The sequence below is a fragment of the Trachemys scripta genome, chromosome 7 (genome assembly GCF_013100865.1).
Source record: "Trachemys scripta elegans isolate TJP31775 chromosome 7, CAS_Tse_1.0, whole genome shotgun sequence".
NCBI lineage: Eukaryota > Metazoa > Chordata > Testudines > Emydidae > Trachemys > Trachemys scripta.
Window position 1 is genome coordinate 115,604,724 of NC_048304.1, and position 24,744 is coordinate 115,629,467.

Here is a 24,744-nt window from a genome sequence, read left to right on the forward strand (position 1 = left end):
ATCAGTGAAGAGCGGGCAGAGTAGAGTATTTGAGGAGCATAGGGGTGCAGTCTAATGGGTCTCAAGCTGTGGACTCCCTAAACACTAGAACAGACAGAAAATTCTATGGGAAAGGCAAGTAGATTGAAAGAGAAGATGGTCCATGAGAGGATCTCGCATTTACGAAATGGTCAAAAGCAGTCAAAATGTTGGACAATTGTACTGGTCCTCCCAGTAGGTACATTGTAAAGCTAAATGCAAGGGGAAACTGAGAGGTAAAGTGGAAAAATCTTTCAGAAGGTGTAACTGCACACAAAAGGTTTAGATATACTAAAACATTTATTGTATGCCAAGTATCAGTTCGTTATTTAGAATATGTGTATTGGTAGCACATGTAGTAACAACTGCAGTGTTATCCTACAGAGTTGACTACCCAAACTTTCAATAGTCCATAATTGTTCTATAAAACAGGAGATGGTGTAAGATGACTGTCTCCATGTGTATTTACTTATTGTTGACAATCATTTTAAAGAGGTGTGCCAATGGATCCACAACTCCCAGTGATTTCAATGGGAATTGTAGGTGTCTCAGCCACTCTCAGAATCAGGCCCCTCATAGTTGCAAGTCCCTAATGAATAGCCTGTTAATAATTAGCTATCTCTTTAGTCGCATATTAAATTGATAACAGTTTTTTAATATTCAGAAATCTAGGGTCTTACATTGATTTTTATACCCATGTAACTTCAGTTTACCCTCCCAGTTTACCCTGCTTGAGAGAAGTATCAGGCCCCAGCTCTTTTCAAGACCTCTCGATGAATACAGTTGCCTGCATTTATTAGTACTGCTGTTGCTTTTCTGTATTCTTTGCTTTTAATAAACTCAGACCTTATTGTTTTTATCTCAACCTGTGATCGGATGTGTAGTGAGTGTTCTATTTGAAATTCTTCTGCATTTCAGAGGCTGTACAAGGAGCACGGAGAGAACATAAAGCATCATTATACACAAACAGCAGATCTTCCTGAAATCCTTCAGGCTAAATTAAATGCTTTGAATATCAGTGAGGTGAGGATATCAGAATCTGGCCTTTAATGTTTCAGAGGAAGAGTGAAAAACATCCCTAGAGTATCTTGCCAATTTTACAGTGCTCTATGTACTTCCTGTCCCTCATATATGATCATTCTATGGCCTGATTATCCTCTTGGTAAAATAAGAAATCAAATGTGATTGGATATTTTTATAAAATACATGCTGTAGGAATTACTTTGGGGAAATTCTCTGGCCTGTGTTATACATGAGAATCAGACTAAATGATCACAATAGTCCTGTCTGGCCTTGGAATTTACAAATCTATAAGTCAGACCACTAGACAAATTAGAAATGAACAACTGAGAAAGTGAGTTACAGCCCCATTACTGAGACTTGTGTTCTGTTGTACATCTGTCTTGTATTGATAGCTTTATTTATACCAGCCCCATCTGTTTGAATAAAATGAAGCAAACACAATGATGCTTCTATTATAACAACAAAGGTGCAATGTCAACCTGCTGTGTAGTAAATGAATTTAAATGCTGTTCAATATTTCCAAACAGACTCACTACAAAGAATCCTGGAGTAAGATAAGAGATGGTGGATATAAACTGAAATTGGATGCCATTCCCTTCCAGGCAGCAAAGGCTTCAAGTGAAATCATAAGTGATGTAAGTGAAATTACTGCTAATTTTGTCCAATATAAAATACCAGCTACTCCAGACTGTTTCTGTTGTGGTGTGTCAGTGTTCATGGAAACAGTATTTCCAGCCTACATGCTGAGAGGGATCTATCCCATGCTCCATTCAACTCTTGGCCTCCCTTCTGAGACTAAAGACCCAATGAGGTGTCATTGGTGACTGAGGGCTTTTAAATATGGAGTTGTACTGAGATGACCAACTCATTTCAGATACAGACTGAACAGCCATAAGGGTTGTTAACAGCTTTCAGTCATTATCAACCTAGACTACATTTGAAGCAGAAATCTATAGGTAAGAGAGAGATTTCAGAATCAAACTTTAATTTCTTAAAACACATAGTCCTCTGAAACTGAGTTTTTACTGAAAAAATAAGTATAGCAGGCTTTATGTATATAAAAGACTATGCCAATATAGTCATATACAGAGAAATGCATTAAGAAAGAATGTCATATCCATTATATGATGTGGTGGGACCCATGTTGCTTTCTAAATATCTGCATTTGTATATTCTTCTAAATAAGTCAAGATACTGAACGATGTGTACTGACGAGGCTCTCTCAACATTCACTTAAGATTTATTCAGTGTTCATCTCTTAAGACTTGGTAAAACATAATACGTCTTAGCAGCTGTAACTAAAATTTATAGTCCAAAGATTTACAACTGCTTCGTCAGAGAATTCTTTACACCATCTATGACTTGTGTCGAAAAGAGGAATAGACTTCTTGACTGCTTCAACAGTTCTTGTTCATTCAGTTCATTTGCTCAATTACCGTTAAAAAAAAGCAAGGCTCAATTTTGGTCAAAAACTCACCTCTCTTGTTACTTGGCCGTTATCAAACTTCTGTTATTTTTTCCACTTCAGTACAAATACAAGGAGGCATTTGAGAAAATGAAAGGACAGATGGTTGGCTCACAGGGCTTGGAAGATGATCTTAACGTTGCTCACTCAGTGCATGCAGCTTTGCTACAAAGTGATGTAAGTACAAGGACCTGGGAAGGAACACGTAGAAACAATTTTCTAATGACCATGGAAAACAGACTTTGCTATGGATAGGTTCTCTGGCATATTACATAAGACTCAAGTCTTCCTTTTCACTGGCTAAATACTTCACATTAATGCATTATTATTATTCTTTTACATTAAATAAATTATTATTAATCTGGGTGTAAAATAGCCCTACACTGTATTCTCTCTACAGGCCTCTTACTCCATGCAACTGTTTCCAGATATACAGTATGTTATTCTGTATATATATATATATATATATCACCAAGGGACAATTATAAATGATTAAGAAGAATTACCAGTTTTCATGTAAGGATTTAAACTATATAATTTGGAGATCTAACTTTTACATTGAGTATTTTCTGCTTACTGTACTCTATAGAGCCTATATGTTGAATGCACATATGGAATTTCAGGTTGCTTCTTTTGTCATACATTCAGTATATTGTCCTGGTCTTGAAAGGTGCTGAGCACCATAACTTTCATTGACTTCTTATGGGAATTGTGGCTACCCAGTGCCACTCAGGATCAGACCCTATGATCCTGATCCAGCAAAGCATTTACTCAATTGTATGAGTTTAAGACATGAGTAGTCTTATTGAAGTCAATAGGGCTAGTCACATGCTTAAAAGTTTTATTCATGAGGGGCACTCAATGCAACCAGCACTCATTGAAGTAGATAGGAATGTTTCCATGAACTTCAACAACTGTTGGATTGGGTTTGTACTGGAATGCTTTGTTGTATCAAGGTGAGAACATCATATTTTTTGTTGTAAACCCAACAATGGTTATTCGTTCTAGTGATCTGAAAACCTAAAAAAAAAGGTCAGTTTGGAGCAGATTTTAATAAAATAATAAAGAACCATCTGCACCACCCATCAAGCTTATTACATCATTTTGATTAGCACCAAAAACTCTGAATGTTTTTCTGAACCTCCTGAGTCGGCATAAGTCATATGGAAATTTCATGAGAATAAGATTTCTCTGAATTTTTCTAGTGTTTCATCTTTTTCTAGCCAGAACTAAGTAGTGCAAAGACTCCTGTGAAAATAATTGTAAACATTTATAAAAGGTTACCCAAGTATGTTAGAACTTTAAAATTATTTTGCGTGAATGACTGGGCTAATTCTGGTTTTCTCTAAAAAGGTTCAGATATTGCTCTATAGGTTTATTATCATGAAATATCTTTAAGAGTTTGTTAGTGCTTTGTAAAAATATAATTAGTTTTTAAGAATCAACTGTAAGATTTGCAATTTTACCAATAACCTATTTTTTTAGCTTTAATTATATTCAGCCTTAAAAGGACTCCAAATATAGATAACATTGCAGTTATTTTAAAATAATGTCGATGACTACTCTTTTTTTGGCCAAAAATTGACTGCCAGGTAATCTAATTTCATGGTATGCTTAAATTAGGTTTGGGGAATTTATTAAAATAAGAGAATGATTTGTATAGGAAATTGGAGGAATGTGGAGACTATTCCTTTAATCAGAGCTTGAATTTTAAGCCATAACTTAGTCTATAAAGTGATCCATTTATTTTTTTAACAGGTAAAATACAAAAAAGGTTTTGAGCATATGAAGACCCAGTTCCATCTGCCACTGGATATGGTAAACTTAGTGCATGCCCGGCAAGCCCAGTCATTGGTCAGCGATCAGGAATACAGAAAACTACTTCACCAGTACACCTCTGTGACGGATGATGTGAGATTGCAGTGTGCTAAGAAAGCTTATAAACTCCAGAGTGAGGTAAATGAAAGTCATCCCAGTGCCATTATCCTATTGGGTCTGACACATGATAGTTATATTCCAGACCATTACATCTACAGATACATATATCTGAGCAGCAATTGTGGAGTAAACAGGGACTGTTCTCCCTTGATTACATTGATGAATGAGACGTGTATCTGTCTGGTACTTGAGTAGTAAAGAATTACAATAGAAGGAATTCTGCAATGAGTGAGATGGCCTTCTAAAGGCCCTGTTGATTGTGTAAACTGTTTGCCCTGTGGCCTCTGACCTGCCATGAATCTGAATGTAATTGGTGCATATATCTAGAAGAAGGCTGCATACAATTTTAAAAAATCTGATTCATAAGAGACCTCTAAACTGTAGCCTAAGACTAAATCTACATGATCAGTGGAGTTCTAATAAGGACGAATTTGGCCCACTATGTAATCTTGAACTACACAATTCATTACAAATCCAGGGCCTACACCACCACAGGCAGTGTTGTACCTTAGAAACAGGGCCGGCTCTAACTTTTTTGCCGCCCCAGGCAAAAAAGAAGAGCGCCGCCCCCCCCCCCCCCAGCCCCCCCCCCCTCCGAGCGCCGTGCCCGCCAGCCCCCACTCCCCCCTAAGCGCTTCGCTGCGGAAACAAAAAAAAAAACCCTCCAGCGCTGCCCCGACGAACCAATAAATAAATAAAGAAAGAAAAACCTGAGCGCCGCCCCGCCCCGCCCCAAGGTGCTGCCCCAAGCACGTGCTTGGTCGGCTGGTGCCTGGAGCCGGCCCTGCTTAGAAAGACGTCTCTGTATGCCCCTATCGATCAGTTTTACACCTTTATGATAATTTGAGCTGTCTTGTTATAGCCTAGGCTTCTCACTCAGATATGCTGTAAAATGTAAGTTTGTGTCTACCTGGGTGCTGAGGGGGCATCTTAAATACAAACTTGTAATTACATTTCTTTGGTTTCCCTTAGAATTTGTACAGGTCTGACATGAACTTTATGAAAGGAGTTGGCTGTATTACTCCAGGGGCCCTAGAGATTGAAGGAAAGAAGAAAGCTTCTGAACTCATCAGCGAGGTAACAAAAGAGGGGTTTGATTTCTCCACTACAAACAAGAATTCGCCAGATGTGTGTCTATTAAACTGGGTTGGCAAAGTGACTCATTGGATTAATGGTAGACTCCCTCCCCCTTTATTTGATCACGCCATTAATGTTCTCATTTCACATGGGTGAACCTGATGGAGTTCGAGGTTTTGCAGACCTCGTTAACTATTTCCACAATCTTTTCCTCCTGTGTTCTGAACGCATGTGGTTGGTATTTTTAAGATACATTATTTTATATAAAAAAGTGTATATCCAGTGTAGAGGAAACCTGTGCCCTCTATTACACATAGTAACATTCCCCAAAAGCTAGGCTGGCACATTGGAGTGACCTGAACATTGAATTGTTCCCTGCCCCCACTCTGCTCCTTTTTTCACCGTTTCTCTGTGTTTTGCATTCTGCCTACTCAGAATTCTGTTTTCCACCCTATTTTCCAATTTGATTTTTCCTTCTCCGCTCTCTCCCTGCTGTTCACCTTGCTAGTTTCTCCAAAGCAAAAGATGAATCCAGTGACCATGTTCAAATAGGTTTGGAACTAGGCAAAATGAGTTTGCACATCTCTAGCCCTACTCTGATGAATAGATCCGGTGCTTTGATCCTTGTGATGAGCTCTGGTTTTTGTTCATAATTCTCACTTACCTCCTCAAAGTAAGTGGAACCTCAACTTTTCCAAGGGCTTGAAAGTGGAAAGTTCAACTGCAGCAACTAGGGATTGAGCCTTTGACAAGGAAACTCTGATTTCAATAGTCAGGACCAGTGACATGAAGAGGTAAAATAATAAAATTTCTACATCAAGTTTGGCAGCACACTGATTTAAACCCTACAATATTCCCTATGTGTTCTTCTTTGTCACTAATGAGACATGAATGCACCAGATTAATGGGAGCAATTGATAAACTGGCCTAATGGTTAATAGATGAACATTCTTTACAAAGCACCATTTTAAGCACAAGAAGTAAAACCAAAGCACTAGTATTAGGGAGACAGGTCCCTTATCTGACAAGACAATTTAGTGCTTCTGTTCCTTTTTCTTTGTGTGTGTGAACTCAGAGTAAATATCGTCAGCAGCCACATTCCTTCAAGTACACATCGGTGACAGACTCTCCTGGCCTCCTTCATGCAAAATTCAGCAACATGATTGCTAATGAGGTAGGCTCTAGTAACGTGGATCAGAAAATGTGCTTTTTAAAATGCAATGAGCTGGGGAAGGAGGAGTGGGAGGGAGAGAACCTCATTCTGAGAAACATAATACATCAAAAGGAAAGAAGGCATCATTGATTTGTGCTTTGGCACAGTTAGATCACATTTTATTATTTCCGGACAAACATTTAGTATCATTTTGTCAATCAGATCTCTCCTTTAAAACTTCATAGATAGCCTCCATTTGAGATGAAGTCCTGTAATCAGGTTTTTCCACTTGAAAGCAAACAAAATGCAAAGAAGGTAGATTCTAGTACATTTTTGAGGAGGTTCATTTGCATAGTACTGAATAAGCAACATTAGAGCCCACCTAATGCTATCTGAGAACAAGAACCTCTTTCTCATTTTTGCAAAATTCACCGTGACCTGTCAAACATGCCAACTTCAGGAAAAATCCAACCACCCCAAAGTTCACCCCCCCTTTGAGACCCTCTTACCTAATATCTGCTCCTGGTATTTCTGATAGAACTAACAGTTCTGAAATATTTTCCTTGATATTTGGAACAATCCCTCCCCTCAAAAAAAAAAAAAAAAAATAAATATATATATATATATATATATATAGGTGCAGTAAGCTTTGGTATATTTCTTTTGTACTTTTTGTTCTAGCAAAATATTTAAGGCTGTGCACTGTTATGTTATTTAAACATTCTAGCAAATGAGTGGCAATTATATTCTCGAATCTCTTTCCTAGCGCCTGTATAAAGCAGCTGGAGAAGACATTCTGCATCACTGCACACTAACCCTAGGTCTGCCTGAGTTTTCACGGGCAAGAATAAATGCAGCTAATCTCAGTGATGTAAGTGTTTTGTTTTTTTCCTTACGCATATTTGGATTTACCTTGAGGAACAGTTCTGTACTGGCAGGGGTTTAGGACTAGATGACCTATTGGATCTATTCCATTTCTGTTTTCTCTGATTTGAATGCATGTACACCTGTGGCCATTAGCACGTATACATATGTGAGTAAAATAAATCTACATAAAGAATAAGCTACACGTGTTTGTTTGAGATAATAAGATCTTCTATAGATAATAAAAAACCCTTTGGTAGTAAGAAATTGACTCACTAACTGTACAACAAATGTAAGAGGGTTTCTTTGTTCGTTCTTTCATGCATTTAAAAATGAAACAGAGAAATCTACATGTGCCTTTCCCACTTTAGGCGAAGTACAGAGAGTCTTGGCATAATCTGTGTGCTCAAGGCTACAAGCTGACAATGGAAGCGATCCCTTTCCAGACTGCCAAGGCCTCCAGAGAAATTGCCAGTGATGTGAGTTGAATGATTCAACCTTCCATCTTGCCTAATTTCTGTTAACTTCATGTAAAACAATGTCTAAGGCAGATTTTACTGAATTAAAGCAACCCTATAACTATGTGAGACAGACTGTATTACTTATGAATGAGATTCTTTGTGTGATTTTTTTTTTTTTTAAAAAAGAGTCACAGCTAATCAGAAACCAAACCCAGTCAAAGATCTGGGAAACATCCAGTGATTTTAAGTATGGTGCAAGGTAGGGAAATTCTTCCCCTCTCTAATCTATCTAGATCTTCAGCCCCAAACTTTCAATGTATCCACTAATTATGGGTGTCTGCCTGTTTTTGGACACCCACCTTGGGCCTGATTTTCAGAAGTGCAGAGCACTTATAACTCATACTGAAGTCACAAGAAGCTGTGAGTTCAGATCCTCCAGAAATCAGGTCATAGGCATCTCAAGTTGGGCACTGAAAATTAGTGAACTCATGCAAATGTATATCTCAATAACTTCCCAGGCAAGGAATACATATGTCCCTCCTCTTTAGAATTTTCTCTGGTTTGAATTATCATTTTCAGAACACATTAGGACATGGTGCTATTTTATCTGTAGGTAGTTTTAAGTCCTTTCCTTTCCCACGAGGGATTTCGTAAACAAATTATAAGAGTCACCTATAATTAAAATGAAATAAAAATATTTGATTTTGCATAGCATTGAGCTGCATATTTTATTATGTCCAGGGGAATAAAATCTGAATGCTTTAAACATGTATATACATTTCACGAAGTAGCTATACTTAGCGATTATATAGTGCTTGTGGCTGCAGCCTCAGATCTGCAATTCCGTAATAAAATTACGTCCACTTACAGCAGGTCTGAATTTGCCCCTTCATCTTCAAAGCACTTGATAAACATTAGCTACTGTAATTTAATCCCCTCAATTCCCCTGCATGATAGATAAGTATTATTATTCCATTTAGACTACATTATAACATCTTCAGGCCAGGCCTGGACCTTCTCTTTAAAGTTCCCTGCACATTGTTTATGCAACAACAATAACCCTTGCTATTTCACAGAGAGGATAAATGCACAGTCACAGAGGGAATCATAGTCAGAGCTACAATGAGAATTTACTCGTTCCTGGTGCTTATTCTTATGCTTAGACCTGTACCCTACGCTTCTCTCTCAAATCAGTTTATGGTCCAGGAACAGTTGGTCCCAAAAAACTGGAGACAGTGTGCACAATGTTTCTCTTTTGGATTGATTTTGCATTCTCTTTTGGCCTCTTACAATTGGTATCTAAAAAGGGAATTTCATGGGAGTTAAAATAATAATGCACAATCTGAAGTTAAGCATGCTTGTTAAGCACCTTATCCTTTTATTTTCAGTGTCAATACAAGCACAACTTTGTGATGGAAAGAGGAAAGCACATCGGTGCCAGAAGCGTTGTGGATGACACCAGGTTGCTACACTGCTTCCATGCTGGGAAGTTGCAAAGCGAACAGGAGTATAAGAAAGGGTCCCAGGAGATCTGGTCTCAGTACCATCTGCCCATGGACATGGTGAATCTAGTCCATGCTAGGAAGGCCCAGGCCTTAGTGAGCGAGCAAGATTATAGGAAAAGATTCCATGTGTATACAGCACTACCTGAAGACTTGAAGATGCAGTGGGCAAAGAGAGCCCACATGCTACAGAGTGAGGTAAAGACAGAACCCTCTTGTTAATTGCAAACAGGTTTAGAAACAGCAAAACTTACCGGTGACACAAACCACAAGTTGATGCCAGACACTGAAAATGTGCCTGCAAACTCCTACATGTGCATCTACAAAATGTTTGATCACATGCACAGCAAGATCCACATCTTCTCCAGGCACAAATGTGCACTGGGAAGGAGGTTGCATGTTCAGAGATTAATTTGCAAGTCTCAATTGTGGAGGCTTTTGCAAATGGAGACCGTAATATCAATGGCCAAATTTTCAAACAGGAGTCAGTTCAGCTTCTAATTACTTATGTACAAATTTACACATGCAAATGGCTTGTTTCATGCAGATTTTGCACACCAGTGTGTTAGGTAAATGATAAACTCTACACAGGCCATACCCGTGCTCCATTTGCACTTGCAAATGGTTTTGCCCATGTACGTACTATTGTTCACATATGGCACTGAAAGTACTCAAAAATTGTGTGCACAGGTGACTGCATATACACCTCTACCTCGATATAACGCTGTCCTCGGGAGCCAAAAAATCTTACCGTGTTATAGGTGAAACCGCGTTATATCGAACTTGCTTTGATCCGCCGGAGTGCGCAGCCCCACCCCCCCCAGAGAACTGCTTTACCGCGTTATATCAAAATTCCTGTTATATCAGGTAGCGTTATATCAAGGTAGAGGTGTATAAAGTTGCCCGCATGCAAATAGCCACATTTTGACAGTTTGGCCACAAAGGTTTTCTTTAATTGATAACTAACTACATATCACAAAGCTCCTTTGGCTGCCTTTTTGTTGCATGGGAAAAGCGAGGTTGAATGATACAGTGTAAGAATGTAGCTTGTGATGTTGATCTAATTCTTAATACATCTTTAGGGAACTGATTGTTTGCTGAACTCCAGGTCTGATTGAGGTCAAATGATAGGATATTTGTTAGATTCAATTGATCTGGATGAAGAAATATTAGTAGACAGTCCATTTATGAGAGCGTCTGAACAGCAATCAAAGCTCTGGAGAGCTTGCATCTTGCTTTCTTACTTACTGTACCTACAATGTAACATCCCAACCGTACTCTTCTTTGCAACAAAAGGCACCTTGAAAGAGTCTTATGCACTTCATCTCTTCAGATGAAAGCCAACGATCCGATGGAAGGATCCCTGTTGGATTTGCCTCTCTATGTTATAAATGTATCCAATTGTCTTTGTTCTTTGTTAGAGTGGAAAGAAAGCAAAAGATTTGCAAGTGGAAACTGGAGGATCCCAATGTAAAAAGAGAGCCATTAGCAGGGGGCTTAATTTGTGTTGAGGGGGGAGCCTTAGATTTCTTTCCTCTCTGCTTTGACAGTAGCACAGAGTTTACACACAGACATTAATCACTAGAGAGTACATTGGGGAAAAAACAGGCATTGCCAACTTCTTTTGGGTTGGGATTGTATTGCTGAAAGTTTCACCGAGTCCCTCAAAATGTTCCCCTGCAGTCAGCAACATATCATATTTCTTGCATAAAATACTCTGTTTTCTGCTCAACCTGTCCATCAATTCCATACGCCGCCCACTTCTACCCACCCCAAAACCTCACTCAGTTCCATGTGCTCCCCTTCTCAAATCCATCAGTCCTTCCACCCCGCCTTCCAGCCTTGTCCCCATCACTCACCATGCTTACCAACCCTCTCAGCATATCACCGAGACTTCTGTTGGCAGCTCCCTCTATCTGATAGCTGGTCCTCACATCTGCAGTGGTGATGGTGACTGGGTTGTCCTGCAAGCTCTTGTTGTGTTTGGTTAGGTGGGGAATGGGTCCTATCTGGTGAGGGGCTGGATGGTCAGTTGTGGAATAAGTCCCTTTCAGTTCTTGAGGTGTTCTCAACTCCTGTGTAGAGGAGTTCTGTAGTGGTATAGAGGTGTACAATGGTTTCAAGAGCCTGGCTGGAGTACCCTTGTGCTCTGATGCTTCCCTGCCATTGGAATGGCATTTGGGGGGCTGTTGCAGGCTGCCTGTCTTACACCAGTCCTTTGCTACCTTTCCATCCAATCCCCTCTTGTGGCCTGAAATCACATCAGGGACCAAATGGCACACAGAGCCCTGATATAGAGGAACTATGATAACCTGTGCATTACATTACATGAAAGTAACATTTCTATGGTCTAAACCCTTCAATCTTTACACGGTAAACTGCCACTGGAGTTCATAAGAGTTTCTCTGTTAGGGACTGAGTAAAGAATTGATAAAGACCTCGGGATGTGGCCTCATGTGTTTAGAAATGTTATGAGTAAGCCAGAAAAATAATCAAGATGATTTGATGAGGGATGTCACCCAAATAATCTAGGAGTTTATCAGATGAAACAACAGATTTTGCCGTCCCATCTACCACCCAGTAAGAATAAAAGTTCTGCACTTATACAGCACCTGTCACCTGAGGAGCCAAGAGACGTTTGATAGCTTTGCAGCCCCCCTTTGAAATAAGTAATTGCTGTTCTCTCCATTTTAAATATGGAGAGCTGGAGACATGGAACTGTTCAATGATTTGGTCAAAGTCACACAATGGGTCACTTGCAGAATCTGGACGAGAACCTCGAGGTTTCTTGTTAATCTTCCATTTGCTTTAACAATTGGCCCTATTCATTTTGTTAGCCCATTCTCTTTGTAGATGGGGCTCTAAACCATATAGAGCAGAGAACTGCTGTCCTCTTACAAAGTCAGGCTAATTAGAAAACATGCATTGGATAAAATAATTAGTATTGCTGAGTTGAACCTACTTCAAATAAGTATTTTAAAAAGGGATCTTTTACATCCATAGAAACAGGTTATTTCTGCTTTGAATCATGTTAATTCACTTGTGAGGCCTCCTCTCGTGACTTGAATATGATTCATTATTTAATTCCTGGTGGAATGAAGAAATGCAAACAGTTTGGTTTTATGACGTGATATATGCATGGAGAATGAAAAAGTCAAAAAGTTTAATATGGATCGGGCAGTCTTTTTAAAAAACCTAATAGCTGCGGGTGCAAAACTGAGAAAAGCTAACCATTTTCATTTTTAACAGTCTCGCTATAAAGCAGACCTGAACTTCATGAAAGGGGTTGGTTGGCTGGCTCTAAGATCTCCACAGATAGAAAATGTAAAGAAGGCTGGAGAGCTCATCAGTGAGGTACTGATACATTTTTTATGGGCTGGCACGTCTGTAGGAATTGTTTACCATCAAGGCTCCTCGTTACATGACACTTACGAATGTAGCTTATCATTTCCTTTTGATGTGGGAGCCTGTTTATACAAAGCGTAAGTTACCAAAGAGCAGTATGGGAGATGAGCGTCCACTTGTGACACTCGTGGCATATTTTCTATTCCAACGGACATGCTTGTCTAAAAACAAAATATGTAAACAAATAAATGCAGTAAACGCCAGTATGAAATGCTAAGCGGATGAGCTACAGGTTTTTAAATTGCATGCTATTGCGCATAACATTGACAGGAGGGTGATTTAGCCTAATCAGCATCATTTATTACTGCAGAAACTGTGTACCTAACTAGAGTTTATGAGATCTGTATATAAGAAGTGAATTTGTTAGAGCAAACTCCTGTTTGCAAAAAGAAAAGAAACTTTTATTTGTGCACACTGCAGTGGCACATTGGAACCACATTTGCCAGCATTAAAATAAGGGTTGGCACTAAAGGAAAAACACTTTGTTTTTAACAGCATGGTTTGAGGATAGTGGTTTGTTTGTTTTTTTTTCATTTTGTTCCTGTTGTCACATATGCAAAATTCTCATTGATCACTATTTAATAGAAGCCTCTTGTTTTTTTCACTTGCAGGCAAAGTATCGTCAGAAGCCAGGGAGTATGAAGTTCACCACAGTGGTTGACTCTCCAGACCTGATCCACGCGAAGCATAGCTACATCCAGTGCAGTGATGTATGTTTCCTTTTACTGTAATAGACCTTAAACCTTTTGTTATATTGTCATGCATCAATTGGTTTTCCTCAACACTGCTGCCAGCACCAGAGTCGTCACGCTGAATACTTTTTGATTTCACAGAGGCTGTACAGATCTGGAGACTCTGATGCAATGCACAGATACACCCTGCCTCCTGACCACCCAGATTTTGTCAGAGCCCGCCTGAATGCACTTCATATCAGTGATGTAAGTGACAGATCATTTCATTTCAGGCGGTAGACTTTGTAATACACTGGACTGCTTAATTAAGGAAAACAGGCTTTAGGAAGTTTTCCTCTAGATACAGAAGTTAAGGTGCCCTTTGGTGAGCCTGACTGAAAATGAAAAAGCCAGAGGACAACAGAGACATACCTGAGTCCAGATGGGATTGGAAGGCTGTATAGTTTTATTGACCAGAGAAATAAAACTCTCCTCTTCTCCTTTGAGAAGCAATTCTATCTGGTAGAGTGGAAAGCTATCAGGAATTTCTATCTTTCAATCCAGTTGTGATTATTGGGCAAATTAAGATCCATTCAATCACCTTTGGGAAAATAGTCTCTGTCCCGGGATATGTAATTTGTGTGCATGGCGGGGGGACACCTTTTGGCCTGAACTGATCCTTTTAGCACACTAGTCACCTGTGTGTGTGCAGCTGTGCCAGCCAAGCAGAGTTGGGTTAACAGATTCTGTCTCCACAGTGCAGGCCCCGGCAGTATTTCTGTCCCTAACTTCTTGTGATGCCATGTGCTGTTAAACAGCTGGTCTCTTGGGGGCTACATTTCAGTGATGGGCAGAGAGATCCTTGGATCTACATTAATTCACAATGTGCTTTGGGTGAAGGGTGCTATATACATGTAAGATTTTATTGTATAATTTGAAGCCTTAATCTGGCTGAAAGGCCAGTTATGGAGATACAAGCAAGGCCTAAAAAATACATTTCTTGTTATCCTCTGTAATACGGGGAGGAAAATTTGTTGGTTTACAAACCCCCTCACTCATGTCTGAGGAAAAGAGTAAAGACGATCTGCTGCTCACGCAGCTAAAGCCGTTTTGCCACAACTTGACAAATCTCATAATTGTCAGATCTGCATGTAATGTTTCTTCTCAAGATACCAACATTTTGAACTAGCATTACCAGAGGAGCGGTGAGGACATGGAGATCTTTGTAGCCTTTCATTAAACATCAAATTGTTTGTGGTATTTACAGAATTGGACCATGTGCTGCACATGGAAGGCTGTGGAGGGAGAATGACCTTACAGTGCACAAAAAACCATTGATATTTTAAAGCTGTGGAGATAACTATGAATCAAATGGATGTAATGTGTGAGGATGAGGACAAAACTCTGCACACTGTGATAAAGAAAATGACTCCTGGGGTTCCAGATCAAAGGACCCATGTAATAATATTAAGACTCACAGTGGCAACGCAAAAGCTTTGAGAGATTACATAAAAAAAAAAGCCAGACAGGAAATGACTGTGATGTAGCATACAGCCTGCACCCAGCAGTTACTAAATGTAAAGGGGCATTGTGGGTACAAGTTCAGAATCTGGGCAAATGTCATTGTTGGGGAGAGACTAAGGATCTTTGGCTTCACATTGCAGCAGGTCGTTTTATAAAGCCCACGCTAATAATGACCAAAAGTTGCATGCCATCTGCAGGCTACTGAGTGGCCTCAGTCCAATCGTAGGTGTCCGCACATGAAAAACAACACTCCCAGTTTCCACTTCCTGGTTGGAATTCTCAGCAGAGGAGCAAGGGGCAGATTGGGTCTGGAGACTGAACCATGACTAGGGCACATTAGTGGGCCTTGCACTGCCGCCTCCCATCCTGTAACTGTTCAGAACGTCCGCTGGCTCAGTTGCTGTCTTGCACAACCACCACCTTCACTTGCAAAACATAAGAAATAGGTTAATGTATTTTAGAACTTGAAATGTATATTGGTGACATGCTCAGGTGTAAAACATACATCAGAAAAACTAGACTGCAGCCTCAGAGGGTGCAGGTGAATAAAATGAGAAAGGGAAAAAATAGAAGTGTCCGCTGAGACTTAAAAAGAATCAGATACAGCAGTTTATGTAGCCAGCACATAGGATTTGACACTGCATCCTATCCACTCTGAAAGCTATTGTATAAATACCACTACTTGGAAAAGAACCAGAACTAGAGCACTTTCACTTTGAGAATGCATTTCACAGCCTCAAAGTCATATCCAATATGTTACGGGCAGATGTTATTCCAGATGAGTTAATGAAACCACATGTAACATGGGACTGAAACAGAGCACATTAGAAAAGCTTGAAATGACTGGTTACTGAAACTCTGGTCCTGAAATTCTGAAGACACAAAACCCAAGGCACTACAAGTGGATGCATCAAAAGACAGAATAAGGGCAATATCGATGCAATATTGATGTGCCTGATGCATCAAAGTCGCTAATAGAAACTCAATAAAATCAAAACCAATCCATGTGAAAATGTAAAAAGAAAGCCTGATGGTTGTATTTAGACATGAGAGATTTCATCATTATGTTCAATAGGAAAGAAACTGAAGTGCATAGAATCTGATCCCAAATCTTTGGAGATTGCTGTCCAGATGCATCATGACAATGAATCCTTTAGAATAAAACATTTATTACTGCAGCCACAAAAATAGATTTAATAAACTGACTGTTTTCTCCTCTTCTTTTTAACACAGAAAATGTATAAAATAGCCTGGGAACAGACCAGGGCAGCTGGCTATGATTTTAGGTTGGAGGCCATCCCATTCCAGACCGCTAAAGCTTCAAGAGAAATTGCCAGTGATGTAAGAAGTGTTCAGTTTACAAAATACACCCCTACAAAGCCATTAAACCCTGACATAAAAAGTGGGCCTTGGAAGCCAGTGTGGGTGAGGTGGTTATGTAGTCAAACCAGATGTTTGTGCAGAATTAAGTTGGAAGTTTTCCTCTAGGAATGCCATTTAATAATATACAGTACGTGACAGGAGTATTTTTAAAGGACCTAGTCATGGGGAGTAGGTTTCTGATGATCTAGTACTGTAAATTGGGTACACGATTTTGATTAGTCAAAATAGTGGGCTTACCTAGGCCACTTATTAGATTGAGTGAGTGTGAACGCAAAAGACGTTGGGCCCCCCTGTGAACACACAGGCGAAGAAATTGCAGTAACAGAAGCTGCGTTGCTTGAGTCATTTATAAACGGACTAGCCAGCTCAAGGGAAAAAGTAGACAGCTCTCCAAGAAATGGTCCTACATTGGCAGGGGTGGTGGCTTCACACATTTTTCCTGTTTCTTTAACAATTACCACAGAGTTTATTCTACTGTGGTTACATAGTTGTACTATAAATAATGGCTTTTTTTTACCAAAAAATATACACACACGTGGCTCAGACTCCTCTTGGTTTAAGTGCACGGAGGGGACCCTGTGCCTGCTGAAGAGAGAGCGACTGATGGGCGGGGCGGGAATTCAATTCATAAGGCAGTTGTATGATGTGCAAATGAGATTTCCTTTTCCAACACCCTGCAGTTCAGGTACAGAGAGGCCTTCCTGAGGGATAAAGGCCAACAGATCGGATTCCGTAATGTGAATGACGATCCCAGAATGAGGCACTTCATCAGGGTGGGAAAACTCCAGAGCGACAACCAATACAAGAAGGAGTTTGCCCAAAACAGGACACAGTTCACGAGTCACATGAATCAGCCCAGATTCATCCATGCTAAGAAGAGCCAGCAGCTAATCAGCAATGTAAACTACAAACAGCCCCTGCCCCAGTACACTTGTGATCCCGAGCAGCTGAATCTGAAGCATGCAAAACAGGCCTACAAACTCCAGAGTGATGTAAGTATATGTGCACTACAGGCTATGTTTGCAGCACTCGCTTCAGGTGCTATCAGCTACTCTTGGTGGTCCTGGTAGACCCCTCCCTGCTTACTAGTCTTGATTGTTACAGAAATCTTACTGTAAGAAAAAAAAAAAAGGAGCATCCGCTTTCTAAGAATAAATAGTTGTTTGATTCTTGATCCTGTAGGACCTGGCGTGTGTCGTGTCCAGGGCCGGCTCTGGCTTTTTGGCCACCCCAAGCAAAAAAAAACCAAAAATAAACGGGGCGGCCAGAACGGCAAAGCAAAAAAAAACCCTGCAGCACGGCCGGAGCGCGGGTACAGGGGGATCGGCTGGCGGGGGAAAGGGGGAGGGAGTGGGTGGGAGAGAGAAAGAAGGGGGCGGCCAGGGCTACGGCAGGGGCGCTGCCACGCGGCCCCTCCCGCTGCGCCGCCTCCTGCAGCCTGCCGCGAGGGCTCTGCTCCGGTCGGCGGGGAGGGAAGGAAAAGGACTGCCCTGCAGGGCGCTCTGGTTCTCCGCACCGCCGCCCCCTACAGGGGCGGCCGGGGCGGAACAACAACAAAAAAAAAAAAAAGCGGCCGTGCCGTCCTAGGATTGGGCAGAATGCCGCCTCGAACAATCTGCCGCCCCAAGCACCAGCTTGCTCAGCTGGTGCCTGGAGCCGGCCCTGGTCAGGTCTAACCTTTAATGTGTGTGGTCTAACTAGAGCCACACCCGATAATACCCAATGGTGTCTATTGCATTTTTCCAGGTCAAATACAAGTCTGACTTGAACTGGATCAGAGGCATTGGCTGGACTCCCCCAGGCTCTTATAAAGTGGAAATGGCAAGAAGAGCTGCGGAGCTGGCATCTGCTCAGGGAATGGCACCTCAGGGTACTTATGGCCAATCTGAACAAGGAGTGGTAAGTGGAATAAACCGCACTTCTCACAAAACCACTGACACAACACAGTCCCCTAGACAGGATCTGAGCAGTCATCCCATTGAGCGCTTGTAAAAGCGACCAGATGGAGGCCCTGGAGACTGCGGTCTCCCTGTTATTTAAGCACAGAACAAGGGCAGTGTCCATTCATGCTTTCCCCACACAACCCTACCACTGTGCCTCAACCCTAATCTAGAGGCATCTCCTCTAGGGAGGAGAGCACAGGTCACTCTCCATGAAGGGTCTGCCTTCAGGGCGGGGCTAGGAAACTCCATAGGGTGAACGGGATTTGGCTCCCCTGTGGAATGCACAGAGGGTTTTGTCCTATGAATAGCTTTCGGTCCACAGGGATCTTGGTACTCCTGGAGAGCAGGGGGCTCAGAGTCCCTGCATGGCTCCCCTGGTCTTCCCTTTCCCTAATTTCAGCAAGATGCCTTTAGGAACTATTCTGCCATTGAATCCCTTCTGACAGCTATGTTGAAAGCCCCTTTAGGTGGGCTTGTAGCAGTGTTATGGCAGTAACTGCAGGATGATTTCTGTTTCGAGATCTACCTGGATGTGGGAGGAACATGCAGCACTCTGCAGCTCTACAGGGAGCAGCGGATTAAAGCCCCTAACGCATGGAGTGGGAGGGTGGAGATTCTTCAGCATTTCCTGTCTCCCCATTCTCAGATTTGGCCCCTAATTTGTTACTTTCTTCACACCGCTGCATCGCAGAGGAGCATATGACGCTGGTAGTATCCTGGATACTGTTAAATATTATGCTCCAATGAAATGGCAGCATTCCATTTTCATTTGTTGTTTCTTTTAAAGTTTATCTTTCGCAACAAGACCAGCCCAAGAGAAATATAAGACACACATCGTATACTCCCCATCTGCAAAGTGATGAGGGGGGAATAATTATAAGTCTATTACTTGAATAAGACAGCTTGCATAGAATGACTGCTTGAGCCCCACACAGAGACACCTCCTCATCGCTCTCGACTGCTTGCTCCTTATTTAGGGTGTAAATTAGAAATGGGGACCCAGTAGCAAAATTCTGCCCTCAGCTACACAACTATGTTAGCTATTTTCACATAGCTAAGGGCAGGAGTTTGGCCTAAGTGCAGTATTAATCCTTATTTTGCTCATTTTTGTGCCAGGTGGATTTTTTTTAAATTCAGCTGTGACTCGATAATAAAACACTCCTTTTATGTTGGCTCTTCCCCACAACTTAGTTGGTTTGGTTTTGCAGGAGCGGGCAGAGGCAGGAGGATCCCAGCAGGTCAGCGTCAACCCTGATGCTTCAGAAATTCTGCAAGTCAAGCGGAGGAAAATGCCGCTGTTTAAGAAATGAATAGAAAGATGAGGCAGCACTGAAGCTTACATGAAAACGTTTTGCTTTTTCAGCTTGTCCTGTTGCTTTCCTGACTAAGGAGCACAGTAGATGGCATCTAAGAACTGTTTTGGTGAATTTCCGTTTCTTTTAAAAAATAACAACCACACAGACCCTGCAATTTAATATTGATCTTTATATTTTTGTGTGGATACTTTAAGACAAGTGATTTATAAGTGTATGTAATACAAAGTATGGTATTTATTTATGGCTGTCAATGAAATTAGTACTAGATGACTGGCCGGCTCAGCTTTGTACTAAAGATTAATAAGCCCTGATTTGTAGAATGTAAAATCATTTGTATTGAATAAATCAAATGCAGTTGTTTCCATAAATGATGCCTTTAGATATTTTAGAATTGGTTCCTGGTTTATTGGCACCTTGACATTAAAGGACACAAGATAAGGCTTTAAAAATCTCTTGGTGGGTGAATATGCACAAGACAAGGGCTGATGGAAGCTAAATTAGCATTGATTAATTTGGTCGTATTCTTTAAGGGACTTCAGAGGAGTGATCCCTGATTGACAGAGATCACAATTAGTACCTGAGGCTTCTGCTGAAGAGGGTGGTTCAAAATTATTGCAATGGGAATAGCTTGTGATGGATTATGGGGCTGTTTATAGACCATCCCAATGGCATGAGGTTTAAAACAGGGGTTCTCAAACTGGGGGTTGGGACCCCTCATCAGGGGGTCACGAAGTTATTACATGGGAGGGGGGGTCACTAGCTGTCAGCCTCCAGCATTTATAATGGTGTTAAAGTGTTTTAAATTTATAAGGGGGGGGGGTCACACACAGAGGCTTGCTATGTGAAAGGGGTTACCAGTACAAAAGTTTGAGAACCACTGGTTTATAATCAACCATAAAAAGCCAAAAATACCCAAATGAGAGAGACATTGTTACACTTTGCAGACCGACTCTTCACATAAACCAGTGGGCATCCTTCCATCTCAGAATTAACGTCAATCCCATATTTTGCAAATTTTCCTTAAAGACTGCAGAATAACTGAACAAAAATATGCAATTCTATCTGTAAAAAGAAATTCCAGTTCTATGTCTAACAATTAAGAGATTATAATCTAGGTTTAGTAAATAATTCAGCTATCATCAGATACAAAGAAGAAAAGTGGAACAAAACAGAAAAAATCATTAACATTTTTGAAATCATTTTGAAATAATTTAGATTTACATTATAGAAATATTTTACATCCATTTGCTGACAGCCGGAGATACACAAATTGGGCCCTGAGCCTACAAACACATGTATGTGAGTGACTTTATGCATGTGCATAGTACCAGTGACGTCAATGGGAATACTTAGCGGTGCAAAGCTGTTCACATGCATAGGTGTTTTACAAGACAAAAATCTCAGAAGAAAATGACTGTCCAATTGATTTTGGGCAAAGCAGAGCAGCTCTCGTTCCTTATATTTGATCCATCAAAAGACTTCAGCGGACTTTGGATCAAGCCCTTTAATTCACTAAAAGACATTAAAAGAATCTACGGGAGTTTCAGTTTTCAGCTAAATATTACATACGTACATTGGTACTGTTCACCGGAGATTGAAATTTGAGTTGATGCATGAGGTCTGAAGCAGCAGCTATTGCTATTTTCTCTAGAGCCACCGCCATCTTGGATATGTTGTCATGGTCACAGTGCCATCAATAATGTTGGAGGAGGGATAAAGAAAATTAAATTTCTCAGGTTTACCATTTGCCTTTCCAGAAAGTGTCGCTTACTCGCGTGAACCGGATTCCTGCTGAATTTTTGATTTAATCCAATTGAGGAATCTTGTCACTTGGGTATAAACTCCTGGTTTATCTTTTATGCCACACTGTTCGCCCCAGCTCACAATTCCATAGACATAATAGGAACCATTTTGTGCACAGGTTAGAGGACCTCCAGAATCTCCCTGAGAAGAAAAAAAAAAAGCCATTCTTTGCATCCTAAAATAAAGCAAAATGTTGCCCAACAACAACATTTCTCTCTCAAGCACAAGCTTTTGAGGTTTTGAATGATTTTTTTTTTATACAGATGTGCTAAGGTGGTGGTGGTTAGATCCTGATTAGGTTTAGGACACTTCTCTGGATTCTGGTAAAATGACATTGAAAACTCAAACTGTTCTTGTGAAGTTTTGGCTCAAACTGGCGGAAATCTCACAAGTTCACATGACATTTCCAGAGTCATGAATGGAAGTCACTTGGCATTCTGGTCATAACCTTGATTCATAACTATACGGGCAGATTCAGCTTGTGTATCAAAACATCTGTAAAAGGGAGTTTTTAGTTTTGTTGTTTTCATTTAAAGGTTTTATGGAAAAACCCCAAAGGCATACTGAGCCAGGTTTTGCTGTGTTACAATAGTTCAACCCTGAAGTGGCTTCAGATTTACACGAGAGTAACAGAGTAAATCAATCCTGACTTCCCCCATGAATATGAGCTCTAATGAGGAAGATCAAGTTGGGGGGCTGGTGCTCATGACAAAGAAGAATCTGATAGATTTGAGAGAGAGAGAAAAAGATTAGAAGGTATCTGCATTAAGAAGAGTTCTGGGTAAGCATCTGAACTTTTGAATTTTTCCAATGGAACCTCTAAACCTTCTTTGTCACTGATAGTGATGACATTAGTTCTAGGAATATCTCTCTCAAATCACACTGAAGAAAGAAGAAGGTTGTTTTAATGTGTTGATAGGAGAAACAGAGACATATATAGTACCCTGCCAGAGCCATTACGCTGCACAACCTGACTATTTATGTGATTTTTTTTTTTAAAGAGAAATTAATGTTCAAATACAGAAAAAGCAACCGACCTGACAAGTATCAATTCCTGGTGCCTGCAGATTTCCTGCACAAAGCATGCTTTCATCCAGTCTGTTATCATATGCGCACCGTGCATTGCACTGCGTCTTGGAGATCAGCTTTACTCTGGCATCTAACAGCTGACGAGATCCTTCACCTACAAGATGTGTGCCAGGAAAATGCGGAAAGTCACCTTCCCCTTCCCCACTTCATGTTATGTTTTTAATCTATGAGTTTGTTTGTAATTTGGATGGGGTAAGGGGGAGTCTGTCTGAAATTATACAAATTTAGTTAGAGCCCGTGCCTGGGAACTTCACTCAGAACATTGATGTCATTGGGAGATTTGCCTGACTAGAGGCAGAGGAAGGTCTACAGGATTTGGTCATTGCATCTACACATTTGCTAGTGGCATTCAATGGCCTGATTTTCAAAGGTGCTGATCACCTGCAGCCTCCATTGACTTCCATCGGATTTGTAGGTGCTCAGCACTTCTGAAAATCAAGCCACTATATATTTTTCAACACTCAAAATAATGAGAAAGACAAACAAGGTAAAAATCATACAATATTTAAAGGAGATAATGGGACTCTAAAGACATAACATATCATCAAAAGGTGATATAGCCACCGATTCAAAGCACCACATCTGAAGCTACTTAAGGGTACTTTATGTGGCTTATAAGTTTGGTCTTACTCCGGAGTTACAGGAAACATTTCACCATCTCAGTGATTTCCTGAAATGCTAATAATAATTCTATTCAGAGATTTCAGACAAAGAGAGACAATGGGAACACTTATAAGGTAATTGGTTTTATAAATAAATAATTAAAACAAATAGAAGAACTGCTCAATTTAGATATTTTTTTAAACTATCCATTACATTCTATTGGTGCATTCTGAACAAATGGGCATGCTTTGCTATTGTTGACTTCAATGGGAGTTACATCAACAGGTAGAATTTGGCCCTATGTGTCATATCAGACTATCAATTGCAAAGTACTAAGACACCTAAAACATTGTCCTTCTGTTACTTTACAGCAACATATCAAGTGGACTATGAGAAAATACATTTTTCAGAAAATTGCCATTATCTTTTTTTAAAAAAAGCATAATTCCCACTCAGAGTTACTGGCTGCAGTAAAGTTTTGGGTAGAATTGCTTGAACTTGAAATGATTTGGATGTTTGATTTGTAGAAGCATCAAACAAATCCAGATGCTGCTTATCAAAAGCTTCAGAGGTATGGAAAACTTGCAAGAGTTCCAGGACCTGGTCCTGTCTGGAAATACTATAAGTAAAGCATCGCCTTGGTGCTTCTATTTTTGGCTCTGAATGAAGCCAAGAAGCGCTGTGTCAGGTGGCAAAGAAAAAGGTTAATGGAATTTTTTCAGATTTCCCAGAAAGGTTTGGATACTGGATAAAGGTTCAAGTCAATACTTATTTTACCTAGACAGGTTAATACATGCTTAGTTTTTGGTTAAATTTCTTTGCTTAATCTGAATTTTAGATACGAGGGTCTAGATTCTGATCCAGGGAATTGCAGAGCAACTCTGCTGAGAGAGTTACTCTATGCTAACATGGATATAACTGAGATCAGCCAACCATCAAATACCTTACCTGTTTCAGTAACTCCCCATCCTGAGATGTAGCATTCAGTCCCATCAGGAAATGGAGCATTGGGTAAACACACTGTTTTTACGTATTTCGTTTCTAGAGCACAATGGCCATCAACTGGCTTCAGCTTAAGCAAAGCTGTACATAGGGTAACAAAGAATACCTTGATTAATTTTAATCCCCTTTCATCTTTATCAGTCTACAATGTACACATGTGCCCTGTGCAAATGCCCGAAATCTACTATTTGTACCAGTTACTGGATGCTGCCCTCTTCTACTATGTACCTACTTGTTTATGTAACCATCCTGAAAATCTAGAATGTCTACACTGTACATAATCACACACTGGCTTCATCTTTTCTAGAACCTGTCCTTGCACTATTGAAGTCAGCAGGAGTCTTGCCGTTGATTTCAGTGACAGCAGGATCAGTCCCATAGAGAGGTGCAGCCCATAGAAACCACACCTCAGTTTTCATCAGTGAAAAGGTCCATCCAACAAACAATGCCTCGTCAAAGAGTTTGCCACACATGTTGCAACACTGTGGGAGCTTACCGATATCA

General features: G+C 40.5%; 2 protein-coding genes across 9 annotated transcripts in view; one reads left to right on the top strand and one right to left on the bottom strand.

Annotated features, from left to right (window-relative positions):
* The window catches only part of NRAP (nebulin related anchoring protein), a 62,459-nt gene extending 42,348 nt beyond the window's left edge, over window positions 1–20,111 (top strand). For 6 of the 8 annotated variants that reach the window (XM_034777513.1, XM_034777516.1, XM_034777515.1 and 3 more), the window contains 16 exons: window positions 937–1,041; window positions 1,569–1,676; window positions 2,570–2,683; window positions 4,265–4,462; window positions 5,417–5,521; window positions 6,597–6,695; window positions 7,441–7,545; window positions 7,910–8,017; window positions 9,388–9,699; window positions 12,751–12,855; window positions 13,518–13,616; window positions 13,740–13,844; window positions 16,335–16,442; window positions 17,165–17,476; window positions 18,231–18,383; window positions 19,636–20,111. In XM_034777513.1, the coding sequence (XP_034633404.1) occupies window positions 937–1,041; window positions 1,569–1,676; window positions 2,570–2,683; window positions 4,265–4,462; window positions 5,417–5,521; window positions 6,597–6,695; window positions 7,441–7,545; window positions 7,910–8,017; window positions 9,388–9,699; window positions 12,751–12,855; window positions 13,518–13,616; window positions 13,740–13,844; window positions 16,335–16,442; window positions 17,165–17,476; window positions 18,231–18,383; window positions 19,636–19,737 (2,238 nt within the window). In that variant the 3' untranslated portion in view covers window positions 19,738–20,111. Of the gene's footprint in view, window positions 1–936; window positions 1,042–1,568; window positions 1,677–2,569; window positions 2,684–4,264; window positions 4,463–5,416; window positions 5,522–6,596; window positions 6,696–7,440; window positions 7,546–7,909; window positions 8,018–8,185; window positions 8,607–9,387; window positions 9,700–12,750; window positions 12,856–13,517; window positions 13,617–13,739; window positions 13,845–16,334; window positions 16,443–17,164; window positions 17,477–18,230; window positions 18,384–19,635 lie in introns of those variants that run through there. The other 2 variants (XM_034777517.1, XM_034777520.1) reach the window with 2 other exon arrangements.
* The window catches only part of HABP2 (hyaluronan binding protein 2), a gene marked incomplete in the record, with an annotated part of 39,287 nt that continues 34,435 nt past the window's right edge, over window positions 19,893–24,744 (bottom strand). The window contains 2 exon segments of the mRNA XM_034777522.1: window positions 19,893–21,687; window positions 22,584–22,729. Coding sequence (XP_034633413.1) covers window positions 21,511–21,687; window positions 22,584–22,729 — 323 coding nt within the window.